The sequence below is a fragment of the Haemaphysalis longicornis genome, unplaced genomic scaffold (assembly GCF_048455015.1).
Source record: "Haemaphysalis longicornis isolate Haplotype H1 unplaced genomic scaffold, Haemaphysalis longicornis Haplotype H1 scaffold_4, whole genome shotgun sequence".
NCBI classification, from domain to species: domain Eukaryota; kingdom Metazoa; phylum Arthropoda; class Arachnida; order Ixodida; family Ixodidae; genus Haemaphysalis; species Haemaphysalis longicornis.
Genome location: NW_027526361.1, coordinates 6,671,554 through 6,691,747, shown reverse-complemented (window position 1 = coordinate 6,691,747; position 20,194 = coordinate 6,671,554). Strand labels below are relative to the sequence as shown.

Below are 20,194 nucleotides of genomic sequence, written 5' to 3'. Positions count from 1 at the left end.
AGAAGAAAAGGCCCTAAACGTTCTAACGGCTAGGCTTAGCGCCCTGAAAATAAAACTAAACGAAGCGGATGCCGCCATTGAGCCACTTCTGTTGGAACACGAAGCCGAGCAGAACTACGCCAGCACCATAGAATACGATGACTCGATCGTAACGTGCATAGCGAGGCTCGGCCAGGAGGCCCAAGAAGCACAAAGAGCAAAAAAGAAAACGGAGAGCGAAGCAACGCCGCCGCCGCATTCCGACGGTAACCGGAGCTCTGGGAGTTCGAAGGTGAAGTTGCCGAAGCTCGCTCTACAACGATTTAGCTGCGCTGCCACTCTGGCAGCCGTTCTCGAAGCAGTTTCGGCAGGCTATTCACGACAACGAAGCTCTTTCTAACGCGGAGTTGTTCTTGTACCTACAGACAACGCTCACTGGGAAAGCTGCATCTGCGGTAGCTGGGATACAAGTGACAGGAGCGAACTACGCCAACGTCATCGAGCTTTTGAAAGAGCGTTTTGGCCGCTCGGATGTGCTTATCCAGGAACATTTCACCCAGTTACTGGACTTGCCTACCATACGAAGTGAAAATGTGGTTAACAGCCTACGTCGCCTCTACGATCACTTGCAGCGCAACATGTCGGCGCTCACGGCTCTGGGTGTGAACAGCGAAAGCTACCGAGCGATGCTTTGCTCCGCGCTGCTGCGAACGCTGCCAAGCGAACTTGTCATTGAATATCACAGGCGTGGTTCCGCAGTCAAGGAAGACAACGGATTGCGCATAGAGGGCTTGCTTGATTTCTTAAAAACCGAAGTGGAAAGTAGAGAACAAGCATTGCAAGTTGGCCGACAAGAACGCAAGAGCCCCAGTACGAAACCTCGTTTCGAAAATGAAAAGACCAAAGAGTCGAAAGCGTCAACGGCTTCACTGTATTCAGGAAGTGGGTCGCGGCATATGGATCCATGCGCATTCTGTGCTGCGAAGAACCACGGAACAAAGGAATGTCAAGCACCACTTTCTCTGGAAGAAAAGAAGACCCTCCGGGATTCCGGTAGATGCTTCCGCTGCGCTGTCAAAGGCCACACTTCGAGGCAGTGTCACAACAAAAGCGTCAGGTGCAAGAATTGCGGCAAAAGGCACCTGACTCAGATGTGCGACCCTGGGTGGAAGAAAAGTGAGAACACAGCAACAGAGCTGCACTCCGCTACGGGCAAGAAGAACGACAAGGCGTCTTCCGTGCTTCTCCAAACGGCCCAAGTCTGGGCAGAAGGACGACAGCGAAGAGCACTGGCCCGCCTCCTGTTTGATGGAGGTAGCCAGCGTACCTTTGTGACCGAAGAACTTTCTCGCGAACTGCAGCTGGAGGTTCTTGGGGAAGAGGACGTCACGATATACGCCTTCGGAGGAGCCGGAAACATCATCAAGGAAAAACGCAAGCGAGTGCGGCTTTGGCTCAGGAGCCAATACAACCGAAAGGAGCATTCCATCGAAGCTCTAGAAATACCAGAGATCTGCACTGACCATCTCATTCTTCCTGAGCATGTCGTTCATGAAGCCAAGGCGAAGATACGGGAACTGGCGGATGTCACCGTGCCCCCAGCCCACTTGACGAGAACTGGCATCTCCATTCTCGTTGGAGCTGACTACTACTGGACTCTCGTGTCTGGAGACATGCAGAAACTGCAGGGAACTCTGGTTGCGGTCAACACTGAGTTTGGGGGGACACTTCAGGGACCGATTCCCCGCAGCAGCTCAACTGCCTGCTGTTCGACCGCTGCTGTTCTCCGGACCCACGTGTGTGGAGAAACGCAGAGCCTGTCCGCCGAACTCAGGTCCTTTTGGGAGCTTGAGAGTCTGGGCATTACCGAACCAGTCGCCCAACAAAGTGAAGAGGACCATGTTGTCAAGCAATTTACATCCTCCATCAAGCTCGTTGACGGACGCTACGAGGTTGGACTGCCTTGGAAGCAAGTGAATTTCCAATTAGCTGACAACGAAGCTGTAGCAAAGAAGCGTTTGTTCAACCTCACTAAGAAGCTGGTCAATGATGAACGGATGATGACTGAGTACGATGAGTCGATACGTCAGTACCTGCAGCAAGGATTTGCGGAACGAGTACCTGCAGAGGCTGACGTCAAGCCCGAACAACGAATGTACTACATGCCACATCGAGCAGTCTTCAAACCTGACAGCCTTACGACAAAAATTAGAGTCGTGTTCGATGCATCGTCCAGTGATGCAGGGTGTGCTTCCCTAAATGAGAGTCTGGAGGTAGGACCAAATTTAAACCCAGACCTCCTGAAGGTACTACTGAACTTCAGGATTCATCGCATCGGCCTCACTGCTGACATTGAAAAGGCGTTCCTGCAGATTTCGGTGCGCCCTGAGGATCGCGATGCTCTGCGATTCCTTTGGTATGAGCATATGCCAACAAAGAGCGACCCAAGCCCACCGATGGAAGTCTGGAGAATGACAAGGGTACCTTTTGGAGCGACAAGAAGCCCGTTCATTCTCGCCGCCACTTTGCGTCATCACTTGTCGAAGGCGGACAGCCACCCCGAGACGACAAAAAAGATCGCGGAACGCCTCTACGTGGACGATCTAATCACCGGAACGGAGTCTGAACAAGAGGCGGAATATTTCTACCGTCTAGCCCTCGAGGTCATGAATCTTGCGAGCATGACACTACGGAAGTGGAGCACGAATTCGAAGACATTGCAACGATTGCTGGACAATGACAGGACAGGATGTGGCGAGAGCCAAGTTGAATGCCCCATGGCCAGCTGCTCACGGGTCTTGGGACTCGTGTGGAACAAGGAGCAAGACTGCTTGGCCTTCTCTTTAAATGCCGTCCTGGACTTCTTGGATCAGAATAGCAATACAAAACGCTTCATCCTTCAGGCATCGGCGCGCATTTATGACCCGCTTGGACTCATTTCCCCAGTAACAGTGACCGCGAAGTTGCTGTTTCAGACACTCTGGGAACGGGGACTCGAATGGGATGCCCCCCTACCTGAAGACGTACAGACAGCTTGGAAGCAGTGGCACACACAGCTGCATCATTTAATGGAGGTCACAGTACCCAGAAGATACAGTGGTCTCAAGGACGGCCAACTTGACGTCCACATTTTCACGGATGCAAGCCCCAAGGCATACGGAGCTGTAGCGTACTTGTGCGGAACAGGAACAAGCGAATCGACCGTGACTTTGATTTTATCGAAGTCACGTGTGGCGCCAATCAAGAAGCTTTCTCTTCCAAGACTGGAATTGATGGGAATGCTGGTGGGTGCCAGAATGAAAGAATATTTGTCCCAATTTTTTAGCCTACCAGTTGCGAGGTGGTACATGTGGACAGATTCTAACGTTGCACTACATTGGGTCCGAGGGTCAGCGCGACTCTGGAAACCATTTGTGGCCAATCGAGTGCTGGAGATACAACAGCGAACTGATCCGGATACGTGGAATCACTGCCCCGGAGCGGAGAACCCAGCTGATTTTGTGACGAAAGGAGGGGGCCCTAAAACCCTCAAGGAAAACATGGTTTGGTGGAATGGACCAAGCTGGCTTGCTGAACCACCTGCGGCCTGGCCAAGACATGAGGATGTCGAACTGACTGGAGCAGAGGAAGAAAGAAGACCAGTTCGCGTTCACAACGTAACAGTCGAAGAAACGGTCTTGCTAATGAAGCAGTACAGCTCCCTTTTTAAGCTTGTTCGAGTTGTCGCGTGGGTGCAGCGTTTCTTGCATAACTCAAGAAACCGAAACGAGAAGCACACGGGACATCTGACAGCAGACGAGATCGCACGAGCTCAGACGCTTGTGATAGCGAAGGTGCAGCGCGAGGCCTTCCCCGAAGAGCTGCAATGTATTCAAAGGTCAACTCGCTTGGCAAGCAACTCTCCTTTGCGTGACCTGGATGTCTACTGCGAACAAGACGGAATATTAAGGGTCGGAGGACGTCTTGACGACTCCGCCCTCTCCTACAGCACGAAGCACCCGATCGTTCTCCCTGCGGGCCATCATTTCACCGAGCTCCTGATATGCGCCACCCATCGCCGACTTTTACATGCTGGCGCACTTGAAACGCTTACGGAGCTCAGGGAACAGTACTGGGTGGTTCGTGGAAGACAGATGGTCAAAAAGGCCTTGAAGAAATGCTTCACGTGCAACCGTTTCAACAGCCGCGCTGCCACCGAACCAGTAGCTCCTTTGCCACGTGACAGGGTGACTCAGGCTCCACCGTTTGAGGTGACTGGCCTTGATTTCGCAGTACCATTGAATACAAAGGATCAGGGCAGGAGCAAAACGTCATACATACAGGTTTTCACGTGTGCGGTTACACGCGCTGTGCACTTGGAGGTAGTGGGTAACATGACTACTTCCAGCTTTCTCATGGCATTCAAAAGGTTCATAGCAAGACGAGGAGTTTGTCGAACCATTTTTTCAGACAACGCAAAAACGTTCCAGCGAGCATCAAAGGATTTGAAGCGACTGTGGGAAACACTGCGTGGAGAAGAGGTCCAGAACTATTTCACGGGTCATCAGATTCAGTGGAAATTCATCGTCGAAAGAGCCGCCTGGTGGGGCAGATTCTGGGAAAGGATGGTCCGGTCTGTAAAGACATCTCTAAAGAAGGTATTGGGCAACTGCTACTACAATTTTGAGGAGCTCACTACGGTTCTGACCGAAATCGAAGCCGTCATAAACTCAAGACCGCTAACCTACGTGTATGCGGAATCGAACGAACCAGAACCACTGACCCCCTCGCATTTTCTTGTTGGCAGACGTTTGACTTGCCTTCCCAGTGGGTCTGGCCAGGAAACACACTCATCAACGCAGGATCAGTTGACCCGTCGTTGGCGATACTGGCAAAGGTTGGCTGATCACTTCTGGCGAAGAGGGCGACAGGAGTACCTGACTTCTTTGCGCTCCGCGCATTTTGCCGTACCAAGTGCATCCAGTGCATTGAGGAAAGGAACTCTTGTGTTAGTTCATGAGCATCATCTGCCAAGACAGCTGTGGAAAACCGGAGTGGTAGACGATGTGCTGGTCGGACGAGATGGACGTGTTAGAGCATGTATGGTGCGTCTACCAAGTGGAACCATCCTCAGAAGACCGATTCAGCTATTGTATCCTATAGAATGTACCTTAGAATGATCTGAAGCTCATTCCGGGGGGAGTATGTAGAAACCCCAACTTCGGCTTCTTTCTTCTAGCCATCTGGCAACACTGTATATCCGCCTCGAGCTCGCTGTGTAGGCAGCAGCACTATCGAAATAAATTTAGTCGTTGTTTGTTCCTCACAAGGGTGTGGTGTCGCTCTATCTGGCGTCTTTCAAAGATTCATTAATGACCTACCATATCCTCCCCTTTGCTTTCCGAGGTTTTCTTGACTGCCAAACTTTGTTTCTGTCTTATTTACAACGAGCCCCTCATTTCCTATTCTGATTCGCTACATGCATAGCGAGGGCCTCTGTTCTGGCAGTCTTGGTGCCATGGGAAGCTTGAGAGGATTCAACGCTGGTCGACCACTCTCGACATGTCGTAGACACTCGAGTCACGGCCCTGGGGTTAAAAAGAAGGTCCCCTTCACCCCGAGAAGTCGGAGTGGCGCTGGCTACCACCCCCAAGCACAGGAAAAAATTGAATTGACATAAATACCCCAGAAAGTGGAGGGGAAAAATATCCCCGCCGGTAGCGTAGTGGTTATCGCACCAGACCGGTATTCTGGAGGTCGTAGTTTCGGATCCAACCAGGCGGGCATTTTTTCTCCACTTTCTTTCTTTCCAAATTCTTTATCTGTTTCAATGACCTACCATATCCTCCCCTTTGCTTTCCGAGGTTTTCTTGACTGCCAAACTTTATTTCTGTCTTATATATATATATATATATATATATATATATATATATATATATATATATATATATATTTTCACCACTGGGGACTGAGGGCCGTGGATTAATTGGCGGATTCATGGTAGGTTGTGGCCGTTACTACACCAGGGTGGCCACTCCTGCTCTGGTGAGGGAGTGCGTTACCGGCAATGGTCGCCGGGATCAGGCCGCACCCCAAGCCTCAATGGGCAAGTCCAGCCGGGTCCAGGTAATATATATATATATAAATATAAATATATATATATATATATATATATATATATATATATATATAGTAAACTTATTCCTATTTTCTACGTCTTTCTCGTTTGTCTCTGTCTCTACTAACCTTATTTTTTTCGCGCTCTGTGTGAGTTTTTATCTTTTCAGACTATATATATATATATATATATATATATATATATATATATATATATATATATATATACGGGGGTGAAAGAGGGGTCAAATCAAGATATGCCCACGCACGTGTCAAACACGTGCGTGGCCATATCTTGTTTTGAACCCTCTTTCACCCCCGTTGCCACGGGGGAGGGGAAAATTACCTTGTTTATTATTTTTTATTTAATTATTTATTTTTTTCTGTGTTTGGTTCTTCTCTCTCTCTTTTTTTCCCATGTTCGTACCACGTGACTGTGTGTTCCTATTACCCTTTTTATAATTTATTTTCCCGCTCTCTCTTCATTCTTTTGCTACCCACCAACCATGATCCATTTGTACAAACTCCCTCCTCTTACCTTGCCCTCGCCCTTGCTACATTTTCTGTATATATATTACTCTGAAACCAACTTATTTTGTACTCTGAAGAAAGGGAGTCCTCTCCCTGAAACGTCAGTAAACTTATTTCTATTTTCTACGTCTTTCTCGTTTCTCTCTGTCTATTCTAACCTTATATATATATATATATATATATATATATATATATATATATATATATATATATATATATATATATATATATTAAGGAAATGAGGGGCTTGTTGAGGAAATACAGAAAGATAGGGCAGCAGTCTACAACGCCAAAGGAGGCATCGGGGTGTGGTTAGGCTCTTGTCTTTTTCACTACGGTTAATGAAGTAAACATTTTTTTAATATACAGAAGAAAGAAAGGAAAACACGCGCCCAGAGTGGGGACCGAACCCACGCCTTTCGATTACATGTCGAATGCCTTACCAATTCGGCTATCTGGGCGACTGCGTTCTACTTCACTTTCTAGGCTATTTATATTTACTAGAAGTGTATCTGACGCTTCAGGGTGGTAGCCAGCGCCACTCTGACTGCACGGGGAGAAGGGGACCTTCTTTTCAACCCCAGGGCGTGACTCGAGCGTCTACAGCCTGTCATGAGCGGGTAACTGGCGGGAAGCCCTCTTATGCTACCTAGGCATCAAGGCTGCCAGAACCAAGACCCTCGCTAGGCTTTCGCAGAACCACAGGGGGTTGAAAAGAAGGTCCCCTTCTCCCCGTGCAGTCAGAGTGGCGCTGGCTACCACCCTGAAGCGTCAGATACACTTCTAGTAAATATAAATAGCCTAGAAAGTGAAAGAGAACAAAGTCGCCCAGATAGCCGAATTGGTAAGGCATTCGACATGTAATCGAAAGGCGTGGGTTCGGTCCCCACTCTGGGCGCGTGTTTTTCTTTCTTTCTTTCTTCTGTATATTAAAAAAATGTTTACCTCATTAACCGTAGTGAAAAAGAAAAGAGCCTAACCACACCCCTATGCCTCCTTTGGCGTTGTAGACTGCTGCCCTATCTTTCTGTATATATATATATATATATATATGTGTGTGTGTGTGTGTGTGTATCACGGTGTCGATCCGGAACCGAACCGAACCAAAATAAGAAATAACGGTTACCGGTTCATGCCGAAACGGTTAGACTCTCCCTTGTTGATATTGCACAGTCAATGCAATTCAGGCCTTTTTTTATTTCACGTACCATCAACTTCGTACCCGCTCGCGCACTTTCCCCTCCAGAAAATTGAACATTATCACGCTCGATATAACAACAGGGTAAATAAATGAGCACCTATGCTGCAATGGTCTGTTGCTGCTGGAAGCGCGAGCGTAGTGACAGCTGACCAAACGAAATGCCATTCTCGGCTGCTTGCAGGGGATGTAAAACGACTTTGCCCTTCCCTAGCTGCGACTTTATTAGAGCAATCAGGCTGCAGGAGGGCTCCACTGCGCAACAGCTAAAGCCCACACCCAATCTGTGCAAACTTTTTGCATTCAATAATTTGTTGAAAAGGTCCAACACATGCAAATTGTTAATACTTGACAAGTGTGAGTGCAGGAGCTGCTCAGTGGCTAAGCCATTTGCTGCTGACCACAAGTGGTGTCGATCCCCCTTCCCCACGACCGTTTTTTTTGAAGTAGTTGGAAATTGAGAACGTCCGTGTATCGAGATTTTGATCTACGTTTAATATCACCAGCTGATTAAAATAATTCTGCCAGCCTGCAACATAAGCTGCGCCTCGGAGCAGAGATATAGCACGGGGCATCAAATGCGCCAGCTTTTTTTAATGTGCTTACATGGAAAACAACAAAAAAGAAAAGGAGAATCACGTTGTTTTAAAATATTACGCAAAAAGTAAGTAAAACCGAATAACTAAAAAAAGCACCAAAACGAAGATATTGCTCTATAATTTTCTTTGCCCTGCCTTTCACAACCAAACGTGTCATCAATGCGAAGGAAGTGAGTTCCGTGGTCAGTGTATGAGGACAACACAGTGGACAAGTTCCATTTTTAGAGATGCAAATAACAGATATGCCATGGAAAACTGTTGAGGTGCGTACTTAATCTCTTGGCAAGAAACTTCAGCCCTCGACCTTGTCTTGGAAGCAGAAACAGTAATGAAACAGATACGTGCAGAAAGGCAGGCCGGTACCTCAGATTGTCCCATTCGCCCAGCGATCATCTTTTCTGCTTGTTTCAGTTTTGTATCTTTCAGATCTGCTTTTTTTTTAAGGTGAGCTTGTACTGACTGCCAAATTCGCTACATTACTTCTACTGCTGCTCGTTCCGGAGGCGAGTACTGCTGTGGACGGATTAAAGAGCGTCTACCCAAAAAAGTCCCATCTCATGCTCCGCGCATCAAATTTCCCTGTCATTTTGTAACAGCATAATCTGTTATATGCTTCCGCAATGTAGCACACGGAACGATGGCCGGGGGTCAGGCGGTACGATGACATACTGATTGTAATGAACTCATCCGGTATAGCTATCGCAAAAGCAATTGCAGTTGTCAGAGCAATAATGCAGTGACTGAGCGTTAACTAAAGCTTACTTTTAACAAAAGTGTGGCTAACACATTCGATAAGGTGACAGGTAACAATTATTCAGTGTGACCAAATAATCCAATTCATATAGTATTGATGTGCCTGTTGTAGGATTTTTATGTTTTGTTACAAATATAAAAAATGTCCGCCATTTGTATTAAGCGCTGGTATTTCAACGCGCCAGTACACAGGCCTAAATTTAAGGCTTCAAGGTTAGCGTGATGGGCGATTTAATAGTGAGGATTGCGATTTAAACAACAAGGGAAAGGATGGATGGCAAAACGTTTATTGAGCTTAAAGGGAAGGGGTATAAGGGCGTGGTTAGCCTCCGAAGTCCAGGAGGCCTCTTGTCCGGGCTGCCTCCAGTGCGCGCCGCACCAGGGCGACTTGGCGCTCCGGTGCGGAGCTGGTCAGCTCGGACTCCCACTGCTCAGGGGAAGGGGAGGGGTGGGGATGTGGGTGTTGGGGGCAGGAGAAGACGAGGTGGTAGGTGTTGAGAGGGATGTGACAATGGGGGCAGTCGGGTTGAAAGAGAGAAGGGGAAATGTGGGATAGAATGATGTGGTTAAAGTATGTTTCGGTCTGTAGTCGGCGGAGGATGTAGGCCTGTTGGGCGGTGAGGGAAGGGTGGGGGGGCGGGTATCGCCGTCGGGAGTTTGTGTGGTGGGAGAGGATGGAGTTGTACGTGGGGTCGAGAGGTGTCAGGGCTGCTGGGTCTGGGGGTGGGAGAGTTATTTGGTCGAGGCTAGGCGAGGGAAGTGCCCGGGTAATAAGTGCGCGGGCTGCGGCGTGGGCCGCCTCATTCCCTGCCAGGCCGGAGTGGCCGGGGGTCCAGACAATGGAGAGGTCAATGTCTTCAGGGAGGCGTTGAAGGAGGTGAATGGCTGCTGGCGGGGCGAGGCCGGCTTGGTAGAGGCGGCACGCTTGCTGCGAGTCGGTTATTATGGTCAGATAGGGTTGGTGGCAGTGGGTCAGGGCAGCGTGAGCGATGGCGAGGGACCTGGCGGTGAGCGTGGGGATGTGGCGGTAGGAGGCCGCGGTGGGGAGGCAGTGGGTCAGGGCAGCGTGAGCGATGGCGAGGGACCTGGCGGTGAGCGTGGGGATGTGGCGGTAGGAGGCCGCGGTGGGGAGGCGGCCCTCGTTGTTAAGGACTGCGATGGTGGTGCTGTGGCGGGTTGAGGACTGCGCGATGTCGGTATAGCGGGTGTTGGGATCCGAGCCGTAGCGTTTTTCGAGGAATCGGACGCGGGCGTTGCGGCGGCCTTGGTTGTAGATGGGGTGCATATGCTTGGGGACGGGAGGGACGTGGATGCGTTGACGAGTGGAGAGGGGGATACGTTGGGGCGCGTGTGGGGTGGCAGGGGCCGTGCGTCCGATGACCTGAAGTACCCGTCGACCAGCCGGTGTGAGGGAGAGTCGGTGCAGGTGGGAAGTGCGTTGGGCTTCCAAGATTTCTGTGAGGGTGTTGTGTAGGCCAAGCTGGAGGAGGCGTGTGTTGGAAGTGTAGGTAGGGAGGCCTAAGGCTGCTTTGTAGGTCTTGCTGATCAGAGCGTCCAGCTTGCTAGCTTCCTGTGTCTTGAGGTTGACGAAAGGGCAGCTGTATGTAAGGCGACTGATGAGGAGGGCTTGAACGAGTTTGCAGGTGTCGGATTCTTTGAGGCCGTAGGTGGAGCCACGGATGCGCCGAATGAGGTGTGTAAGTTGGGTGATTGTTTTGTGGAGCTGTGGGAGAAGAATTGCGCCGGAGCCGTCGTAGTGAAAAGGAACTCCGAGTACCCGAAGGGAGGTGACTTGGGGAATGGGAGAGCCGTGGATGGTCACTTGTGGGTCCGGGGTGGGTTGGGGGGGGGCGGCCGCGGGTGCGGGCTCGGAGAACGAGGAGGGCAGACTTGCTTGGTTCGACCGTTAGGCCTCTGGGGTGGAGGTAGGCGACAGTGGTGTCGATGGCTTGCTGGAGGGCGTCTTGTTGCGCGCCGCTGGAGCCACTGGTAGTCCATATAGTTAGGTCATCGGCATAAAGCGCATGGTAGATACCGGGGATGGCATTCAGGAGACTGGGGAGGCGGAGGAGGGCGATGTTAAAGAGTAAGGGGGAAATAACGGAGCCTTGCGGTGTGCCTTTGGCAGGGGTGTGAAAGGTAGGGGATTGGAGAGGGCCGAGCCGGAGGGTGGCAGTGCGGTCCCGCAGGAACGCGGAGACGAATTGGTAGGCGCGGTGGCCGCAACCGGTGCGATTGAGGTTATCGAGGATGGCTTTGTGCGTAACGTTGTCAAAGGCCCCTTTGGCATCGAGGGTGAGGAGTGTTTTGGGGGTGTCACGGCTGAGGTGGTCGAGGAGCTGTTCTTTTATTTGTATAAGGACGTCTTGGGTGGAGAGATGTTGGCGGAAACCGAACATGGTAAGGGGGTACAGATTACGGTCTTCGAGGTAGGTGGAGAGGCGCTGGTGAACTAGGTGTTCATAGATCTTGCCGAGGCACGAGGTGAGGGCGATGGGTCGGAGGGTGGTGGCGGAGACAGGTTTGTTGGGCTTGGGGATAAGGGTGATGTCTGAGTGACGCCACTGTGAGGGGTACGTGCCGGCTTCCCAGTTGCTGTTGTAATAGGTGAGGAGGTCTTCAAGGGTGTCGCCCGGGAGGTTGCGGATAGTTCTATAGGTGATGTGGTCTCTGCCCGGGGTGGTGTTGCGGGTGAGGCGGGCAAGAATGGCGTGGAGTTCGGTCATGGTGAAGAGGAGGTCCATGTCGGCGTTGGGGGGTCCGGTGTATTGAAGGTTCGGGGCAGGGGGATGAGTGACCGGATCACCAAAGAGATGCTGCCTGATGGTGCGGAGAAGCTCGCGAGGGGGTTGCGAATGGTTGCGGATGAGTTGATGGATGCGATGCATTGATTGACGTTGAGTAGAGTGGTTGTCCAGGAGGGAGCGGAGGAGGTGCCAGGTCTTGCGGGTGTGGAGGGTACCTTGCAGGCGGGTGCAGAAGTCCCGCCAGTTTTGATTGTGAAGCTGGCTGGAGTACGTTTGGATCTCTTGGTTCAGGCGGGCTATACGTTTTCTGAGGGTGTGGTTGTGGCGCTGGCGCTTCCATCTTTTAGAAAGGGAAAGGGCAGAAAATATATCCCACCGTCATATCTCTTGGCGGGCGCTTTATGAATAGTCGCTAGGGCAGCATAAAGTCTGGGCGAGAAAGTATGTAGTAAATCGTCGCCACTTCATCTGTTTTTCTAATATCTGGAAATTGTTTTAAGTTTGCTTTGCAATTGCGCCACTGCCCTTGGGGAACAGCAGCATCTTGAATTTTTGTTTGTATTTTGATTTGACGGTCAGTTTAAACTACTAAATTTTTTTTCTAATTTCAGTGATAATTCAACTCATCGAAACGGTTCCCAAACCGGTTCGGTACATGATTTTGTCGAACCGGAACTATGTATATATATATATATATATATATATATATATATATATATATATATATATATATATATATATATATATATATATATATATATATATATATATATATATATATATATATATATATATATATATATATATATACTCTGAAGAAAGGGAGTCCTCTCCCTGAAACGCCAATAAACTTATTTCTATTTTCTACGTCTTGCTCGTTTGTCTCTCTCTCTACTAACCTGATTTTTTTCGCGCTCTGTGTGAGTTTTTATCTTTTCAGACTATATATATATATATAAATTTAGAGAAAGATAAAACTCACAAATCGCGCAGAAATAAATAGTATAAGTAAAGAGTCGGATACACAGCAAAAACAATACCAAAGAATGTTTACTCACGTAGCGGCAACGGGACTTGCCTTCATCAGAGTACAGTTACATGATTTTCCTGTCACAAACATTTGGAACACATTTCTTATATAGATTTGCAGAAAACTGTGAGAAGGATCCGAAGATGTTTCAAAAACGGAGAGTATGCATGCAGTTGCGCTAAGCCTAAGTTACAACAACAACAAAAAGAGAGAGAAAGGAGAGAGAGGGAGAGGGAGCAAGGGGTCTTATTAACAAGGCAGCTCTCAAGGTTGCACCACATCGGCGCAACGTACGTGGCGCGGGCCGCAAGTTCAGACAGTGCGGGAGACTGGACAATCGCGGTTTCAAAAAGAAAAGAAAAGTATACAATAAAGTATTCAGTAGGTGGGGAGACTGGTTCGGAGGGATCCATACAGGCATGAACGAGGATTTTGTTTTGGGTGTGCCCCCCTCGGATGAAAAGAATGAGACATGCACAAAAGAGCATTGCACAGGAGCCAGCAAATGAACAGGAAATAGGTAGGGTCCATAGATCACAAAGGGTTAAACATTTTTAAGTGGGGTGGGGGGGAACGCGGTTTCCTTCTAAAGGACAAATCGCATTGTTGAGCCGCATTAGGCTAATAAAGCTGCTGTATTTGGAGAATTGCTGCGAACTCTAATGGGAAACTCATGGGTAGGATTGTTGAACAATGTAATATATATATTTATATATATATATATATATATATATATATATATATATATATATATATATATATATATATATATATATATATATATATATATATATATATATATATAGTTTGGAAATGAGGGGCTCGTTAGGAAATACAGAAAGAAATGCCGGCAGTCTACAACGCCAAAGAAGGCATAGGGGAACGGTTAGACTATTTTTAACTTTCAGTGACGTTACATTATTTTTTTTACAAATTACGTGAGAAAGAAAGAAAGAAAAACACGCGCCCAGAGTGGGGACCGAACCCGAAAGGCGTGGGTTCGAAAGGCGTGGGTTGGGTCCCCACTCTGGGCGCGTGTTTTTTTTCTTTCTTTCTCACGTAATTAATAAAAAAATAATGTAACATCACTAAAAGTTAAAAATAGTCTAACCATTCCCCTATGCCTTCTTTGGCGTTGTAGACACACATATATATATATATATATATATATATATATATATATATATATATATATATATATATATATATATATATATATATAAAAGAAAAGGTTCCTGGCTATAAGGTTAAGATCAACAGCCTATTTAGCTCCACTGTAGGGAAAGGCCTCTCCCATTATTGACGCCCAGCCGTTCCTGCCCTTCGCTACCCGAGTCCATCCCTTGCCTCCGAATTTTCTTATTTCGTGCCATGATGCGACAAGGTCACTGCGCTCCATCACCCGCGAAATCACGCTGACTGTTTGGAATACCCCGGAGTTTTCAAACTCCCGCCTGTACTTTCTCGACCCTGTCCTGCAGCGCCACTTACCCAGTAACATGCCATGTTCGTATGCCACCCTACTGTGCCGACTGTGGATTGGAGTTGCTTTCACCAAAGCTTACTCATTCACTATCGGCATGACTGACAGCCCTGCATGTGACGTGTGCGCCACGGACGAGACAATAGAACACCTCTTGTGTAACTGTGTCCGGTTTGCAACGCAGAGACTGCACCTTTCAACGGCTTTCCGGAAACTCGACAACCAGCCATTAACTGCGCAAACAGTTTTGTATCACAAGCGTTGCCCATCACAGTCCTAAAAGGCCACAAATGCATTACTTCGCTTCTTAAAGGACACAGGCCTGTCTGAACGATTGGAGAGACACTCTGTAGCATTGTTCATTTGCCATTTGATTAGTTTACCGTTTCAGTTTAGGGTTTATTATCGCCTATTGTTTTGTTTTTGTAGTTATCTTTAATTTTTCTTTTCTTGCTCCTGTAGCTCTATTCCCTGTATTTTCGATACCCTTTCTTTCTCTTTAAATCCCTGCATCCCAACTTCCTATGCGTAGGGTAGCCAACCGGACTGTAACCTGGTTAACCTCCCTGCCTTGCATGCACTGTATTATCCTTCCTTCCTTCTCATTTCGTCCCTCCGTCGAGTTAACCGCCTTCCCCTTCTTCTATGCCCGTCCCTCGGTATCCACTCTGCTGCCCTGGCAGTCCACCGGTTGCCGCTTCATCTCAATACATGGCCAGCCCAAGTCCATTTCTTTTTATTTATTCGAACTATGATATCATCTGCTCGAGTTTGCTCCCTGAACCAGGAAGGTCGTTTCCTGTCCCTCAACGTTGCCCTATCATCCATGTTAGACAATAAAATTCGTAGCTCCGTACGGAGTTTTCTTTTTTTTATTGCAGATTTACGGGTCCTTTATTGCCGTTATTCCTGAGAGAAGTGCGTTCAGAAGTCCTGCACCCACACTTCTCACTGATTGGTGACGTCTGCCGCGACGACATTCTCGCCAGAAGACCCGCAAGGCGGAATTCACGAACTAAAAGCCCCGTCTGATATCTATTGACAGTACATGAAGAAATAAAACATCCACATAAACCACGAAGTAGGAAAAAATCCGAACACATTCAAAACCACCATGACATCTCTTTATAGGTATTTTTTCCTTCAGAGCTTTCGCGAAAGGTTAAGGACCTTGACTTCCGTCAAATAGTGAACACAAGATTACGTGGACTGAACAGCGTGATGCAGCCGCCAATATAGGTCCGACCAATTCACGTTACTTTTATGTAGTTATTTTCTCTCCCCCGAAGCCTTATAGAGGAAGGAATTTGCGACATTTCATTAGGCCGCTCTAAAGCTCGAGCAGAAAAAGGGGAAATGAAATGTCACGCCCACCTTATCTCTAAAATGACTGTTTGCGAGTTCTCATCGGGCATCCACGTACGCCCCGGCGTTCCATCGCCTTGCGCCGCGTTACAAACGCAATTTTCCTGCTGTGCAGGAGGGGCCCTGATTTTTCAATCGCGTGTCTTGCGTGAAAAACATTCCGCTCTTCGTGAACATATTTTGCTGTTTCATTGTTCTGCCAATCAATTTGTCCTATACAGTCAAAATTTTTGTCCTATACAGTCAAAACAAGGACTTTTTACAGCCCATAATAATTTAACAAAAATCGTTGCAGGAACGCATTCGCAAGCAGGGTTCCAATCGAATCATCTCTAAGTCGACGCTGTAAGGTAACTGGTTTTGCAACCTAATGCGAGCTGCCAGTCGGAGACGGGCTAAACTGCCTAATCAGAGTTTTTTTGACAAAAACGTACCCATCTGGGCCCAATATAAGGTCAAGAGAGCCAAATCAAAAAGTACAAATAAATAAATAAATAAATAAATAAATAAATAAATAAATAAATAAATAAATAAATAAATAAATAAATAAATAAATAAATAAATAAATATTTCAAGAAGCACCCGCCGCGGTGGCTCAGTGGCTAAGGCGTTGCGCTGCTGAGCACGAGGTCGCGGGTTCGATTCCCGGCCGCGGCGGTCGCTTTTCTGATGGAGGCGAAAAGAAAAAACGCCCGTGTGTACGAGATTTCGGCACACGTTAAAGATCCCCAGGTGGTCAAAATTAATCCGGAGCCCTCCACTACGGCGCGCCTCATCGCCTGCGTTGCGTCGGCGCGTTAAACCCTACAATCAATCTAGTTCAAGAAGCTTCTCAAATAGACAAGGCAAGGGAAAAAGATGCCAGACGACCTTACCGTCAAAGTGAACCGGCCCGTGCGCAAGCGAGCAGGTCATTTATCAAATTGGAAAGAGTAGTTCACCCGCGTTTTCTTGAAGCGCAGACGAACTCGCACATCGTGCTTTTATTTTCAATATACGACAGAGTAGGAAGAACGGCCAGCACACATGTTTCTCTACAGAGCCCGCAGTGGACCCTGCGAGCGGACCAAGACACTGTTGTTGCCTAGGCACACGGCGGTGTCACGAGAGCAAAAGCGTTTATTCTCATTAACTACTGTGTGTCTCCGAACGAACCCGAGTGTAATTTTCCCCCATGCGTAGAGCAGGCCTGAAGTTTCACTATTTGTGTTCGCCCGTCACCGGCGGCTTTATTCCCAGTGTGTTCTTCGGCTTCGTTTGTTCTCCGTTCCCGCCACCCAGGGGTGTTATTTTTGTACAGCGTCGCTTACTGCTTAAAGGAACTCTGGAGAGCGTGACCGACGCGTAAGCGCACACAACGCGAAATTCGTGCTTCGGAGGTTCGCCCTTCTTCACGAACGTTGGCGGCCCCTCTGGAGCAGCTGATTCGGTCTGAGAAAGGCGCTCACGGGTTTCGTTCAACAGCAGACCGCACTTTGCACCTTGTCCGCGTGCTTACGCGCGTGCGTGTGTGTACGTGCGCCTGCACGTGTGCGGGAATAACATCGGAGGCGAAGTGATTTCCGCCAAAAGCGAAAAAGCCAACGCGAAAATAGAGACGTGAATAGCATGAAACAGCAAAGAAAGGCTTCATAGGTGCTGCCAGGCTTTCGCATTCAAAGCACATAAGCAGACGTAATGGACCCAAGAATTTTTTTACACTAATACTTCCATTATATGTGTCTCATCGTCAATGCACGTAAGGAAACATTATTTCACAATGCTTTGATATGAGAACCGTTAGCACGTGTTTACTGACTCTACACACAACCTGGAGGCACTCAACGAGCGTGTACCCCTGGTTTTCTACTGATAACCAAACGGCCTGATTTATTTTAACTGTTAATTACCTCAGCACGTATAAGTTACCGCAAACTTGCTGGAGACAAAGTTCGCTCAACAAGAACAAACCGACTACCAGAGCCCCGCATGCAGCCTGCAGTTATTTCGGACACTTTAGGCGTTCCTCGCTTCGTTCTTGTTCTTGACCCAGTCACTGGCAACGACAACAGTGCCATCCTTCGGTGTCGATTCAAAATCACCTCAGCTGATGAGCGTGACCGCCCGAGTAGCTCATCCAGTATGGTGACTCCCTCTATAAAATTACTTAAGGGATCCCGGACTAATGATGCTAAATCTTTTGTGCTACCAATGTTATTCAATCAACCAATAAATCAATGAATGAATATACAGTCATCAATGAAAAATAATTATGATTGACAGAAAGTATCGAGCGACACTGATTCCTTTCTTATTCACTAGGTCGATTTAAATTTTCCGCCCTACCTTGCTTCTCTTTTATTTTATCGATAGCCAGCGATCCTATACACGACCTGAAATGCACACCGTGTTCTTGTACACAATTTTTATTCGACTCAGTGTGTTAAACAGTCCTATAACCCTACAAAACAGATTACACTTTTCCTGCAAAACAATAAAACCGGAAAGAAAAATTGTTCCATCATTATCTATGGTTTCCCTACCACCGTACTTGTTGTAATTAGGAAATTCTGTCTGAAGGACGATTGGAGGGTGAGAGAGGCGGCGAGCATCTGTTGCTCGTCACACAGAAAGCCAAAGCACGGGCGTATGCGGGTTCCATGAAATGTATTGCTACGACACTGTTTCGTAGCCTGGATTTACACCGGGGTAACACTGGTCCCGTGAGCGGTATAGTGGTTTCCGCTAGAGCCTTCGCTTCCTCACCTCATTGCATGCGTAGGAATAAGTCCGCATTTTGCAGCGATTCTTGAAAATCCTCCAAAACTCATGGTGTAAGGAGCGTGATTAGACGAAAATAACGTTTAAAGTTGAACGTTGAACCTCTACGTAGGTTCTTAGCGTGTCTGAGTCAGCTTGCCTGCCCTCGTGGCTAGTCACTGCTAAATATGAAATGGGCGAAGGCGTCTAGAAAAATCCATGCACCTTCTAAAAAAGGCGCTGTTCGGTGAAAGGCAGGGCACGCAGGACGTGGGTCCTGCTCTTTTGACCGAACGAATTCAGGCTCCTGACGCGCTGTGATGCAATGTGCCACTCTCGCAGAGAAGGTTATTGTTTGAACTACGGGAAAGCTGTCCATAGTGCGCTGCCCTTATTACATTTTGCAATATCTGATGTTTGGGGTGCCCGCTTGCTGTAAAATTTCCCGTCTTTCTCCTTCTATTTTCTTGACCTCGCATCTTGGGATATCGCCGTAGAATAATTCACAAGAAGAATAGGCGCAGCCCATAAGAAAGAGCTGCCTTTACGACGTGCAGGCTACGCCCACGAAGTGGTAGTTCGTACGTGCCTGCGAATTCTATTGCACAAAAAAGAGTATTTTTGAGGCTTGGTGACCCGCTAGGAAAAGCGTGCCACATTTATGAGTTAGGCGCTGCTTTAAGAATGCCTGCAGTAATCTTCATATGCTGTTGTATAATTTCTGTATGAAGAATACAAAAGGACATCGACATGTAGAGCGTATTTTCGGCCTCTGAAACGCCAGGATGTAATGAAAGTATCCCTTGGAAACGCTCCATGGTGCCTCCAATGCAACCCGGTTTAGTCGAGTCAGCAGTTGTGCATTAGCTGAAATCCTGAATGGCAAAACTTTGCAAGAGCGCCGCAAAATGACAGCAAGAGCACGAATCCGTCATGAGCACTAAGAATAGTTTTGCGGGTTTGGCCCCTAAATTTCTCTTTTCAATGGCACATTGATTCACTACAACTCTCGGTTATTGCGTTGTCGTCGTTGTTCAATTGCATCCGCTGCTCTGGTCACTAACGATGCCTCCTCCGTTGTTCTGCAGGTGCCCGGAACTGCACAGAAGATTGCAGAGGCCAGATTGTCTCTTCTCGACGCCGTACTAACGGGCAGCAGGGGAAGAAGAACCCAGCGCATTCCAGACCTTCCTTTCCACGTTTCCATGAGCGCCTGAGCGTTAAAAAAAGAGGACGCCCTTCTTTCGAACCTGTAACAACGGATCAAATACACCGCATTCGACCGAATGATGGCAAAAGAAACCGAAAACTTCTCTGATTTGTGCGCAGCTATCAGGAAGACACAGTCAAGATCGTTTTCCTACGGTTAAACCCAAGCTGTTGATAGTCACTACTAGGTGTATCGTTTATATTACCTAATTATTCAGGCAGCCAAATGCTCACCACCGTGCAGTTGTCAACAATCAATGTCCTCAGCCTTCGTCGAAGAAATCTTCCCGCTATTTGTAACGTTGTTGTTGCACAAAATGAAGGTCGTGTTAACGTTTCGCCGAGAGCCTTTTTCTCCTTCTCTGAATCGTTCAAGAGGAATACAGGCGGCCGGGAGTCCGTTTGACACCTAGTGTGCGTGTGTTGTTTTTTTCTTCGCTTTCGCCCAAACTTCTTGCTTCGGCA

General features: G+C 47.9%; 2 protein-coding genes across 2 annotated transcripts in view; both read left to right on the top strand.

Annotated features, from left to right (window-relative positions):
- LOC144178183 (uncharacterized) overlaps nt 1-19,732 on the top strand; it is a 209,049-nt gene extending 189,317 nt beyond the window's left edge. Inside the window, exon 3 of the mRNA XM_077705815.1 lies at nt 19,609-19,732. The gene's annotated coding sequence lies outside the window, so the exon portion shown is untranslated. The remainder of the gene's footprint in view (nt 1-19,608) is intronic.
- LOC144179267 (uncharacterized) lies at nt 1,131-19,737 on the top strand. The gene is made up of 2 exons (XM_077707558.1): nt 1,131-2,357; nt 19,609-19,737. The coding sequence occupies exons 1-2, from the start codon at nt 1,131-1,133 to the stop codon at nt 19,735-19,737; spliced, it is 1,356 nt and encodes a 451-aa protein (XP_077563684.1).
- Nucleotides 19,738-20,194: the final 457 nt, after the last annotated feature.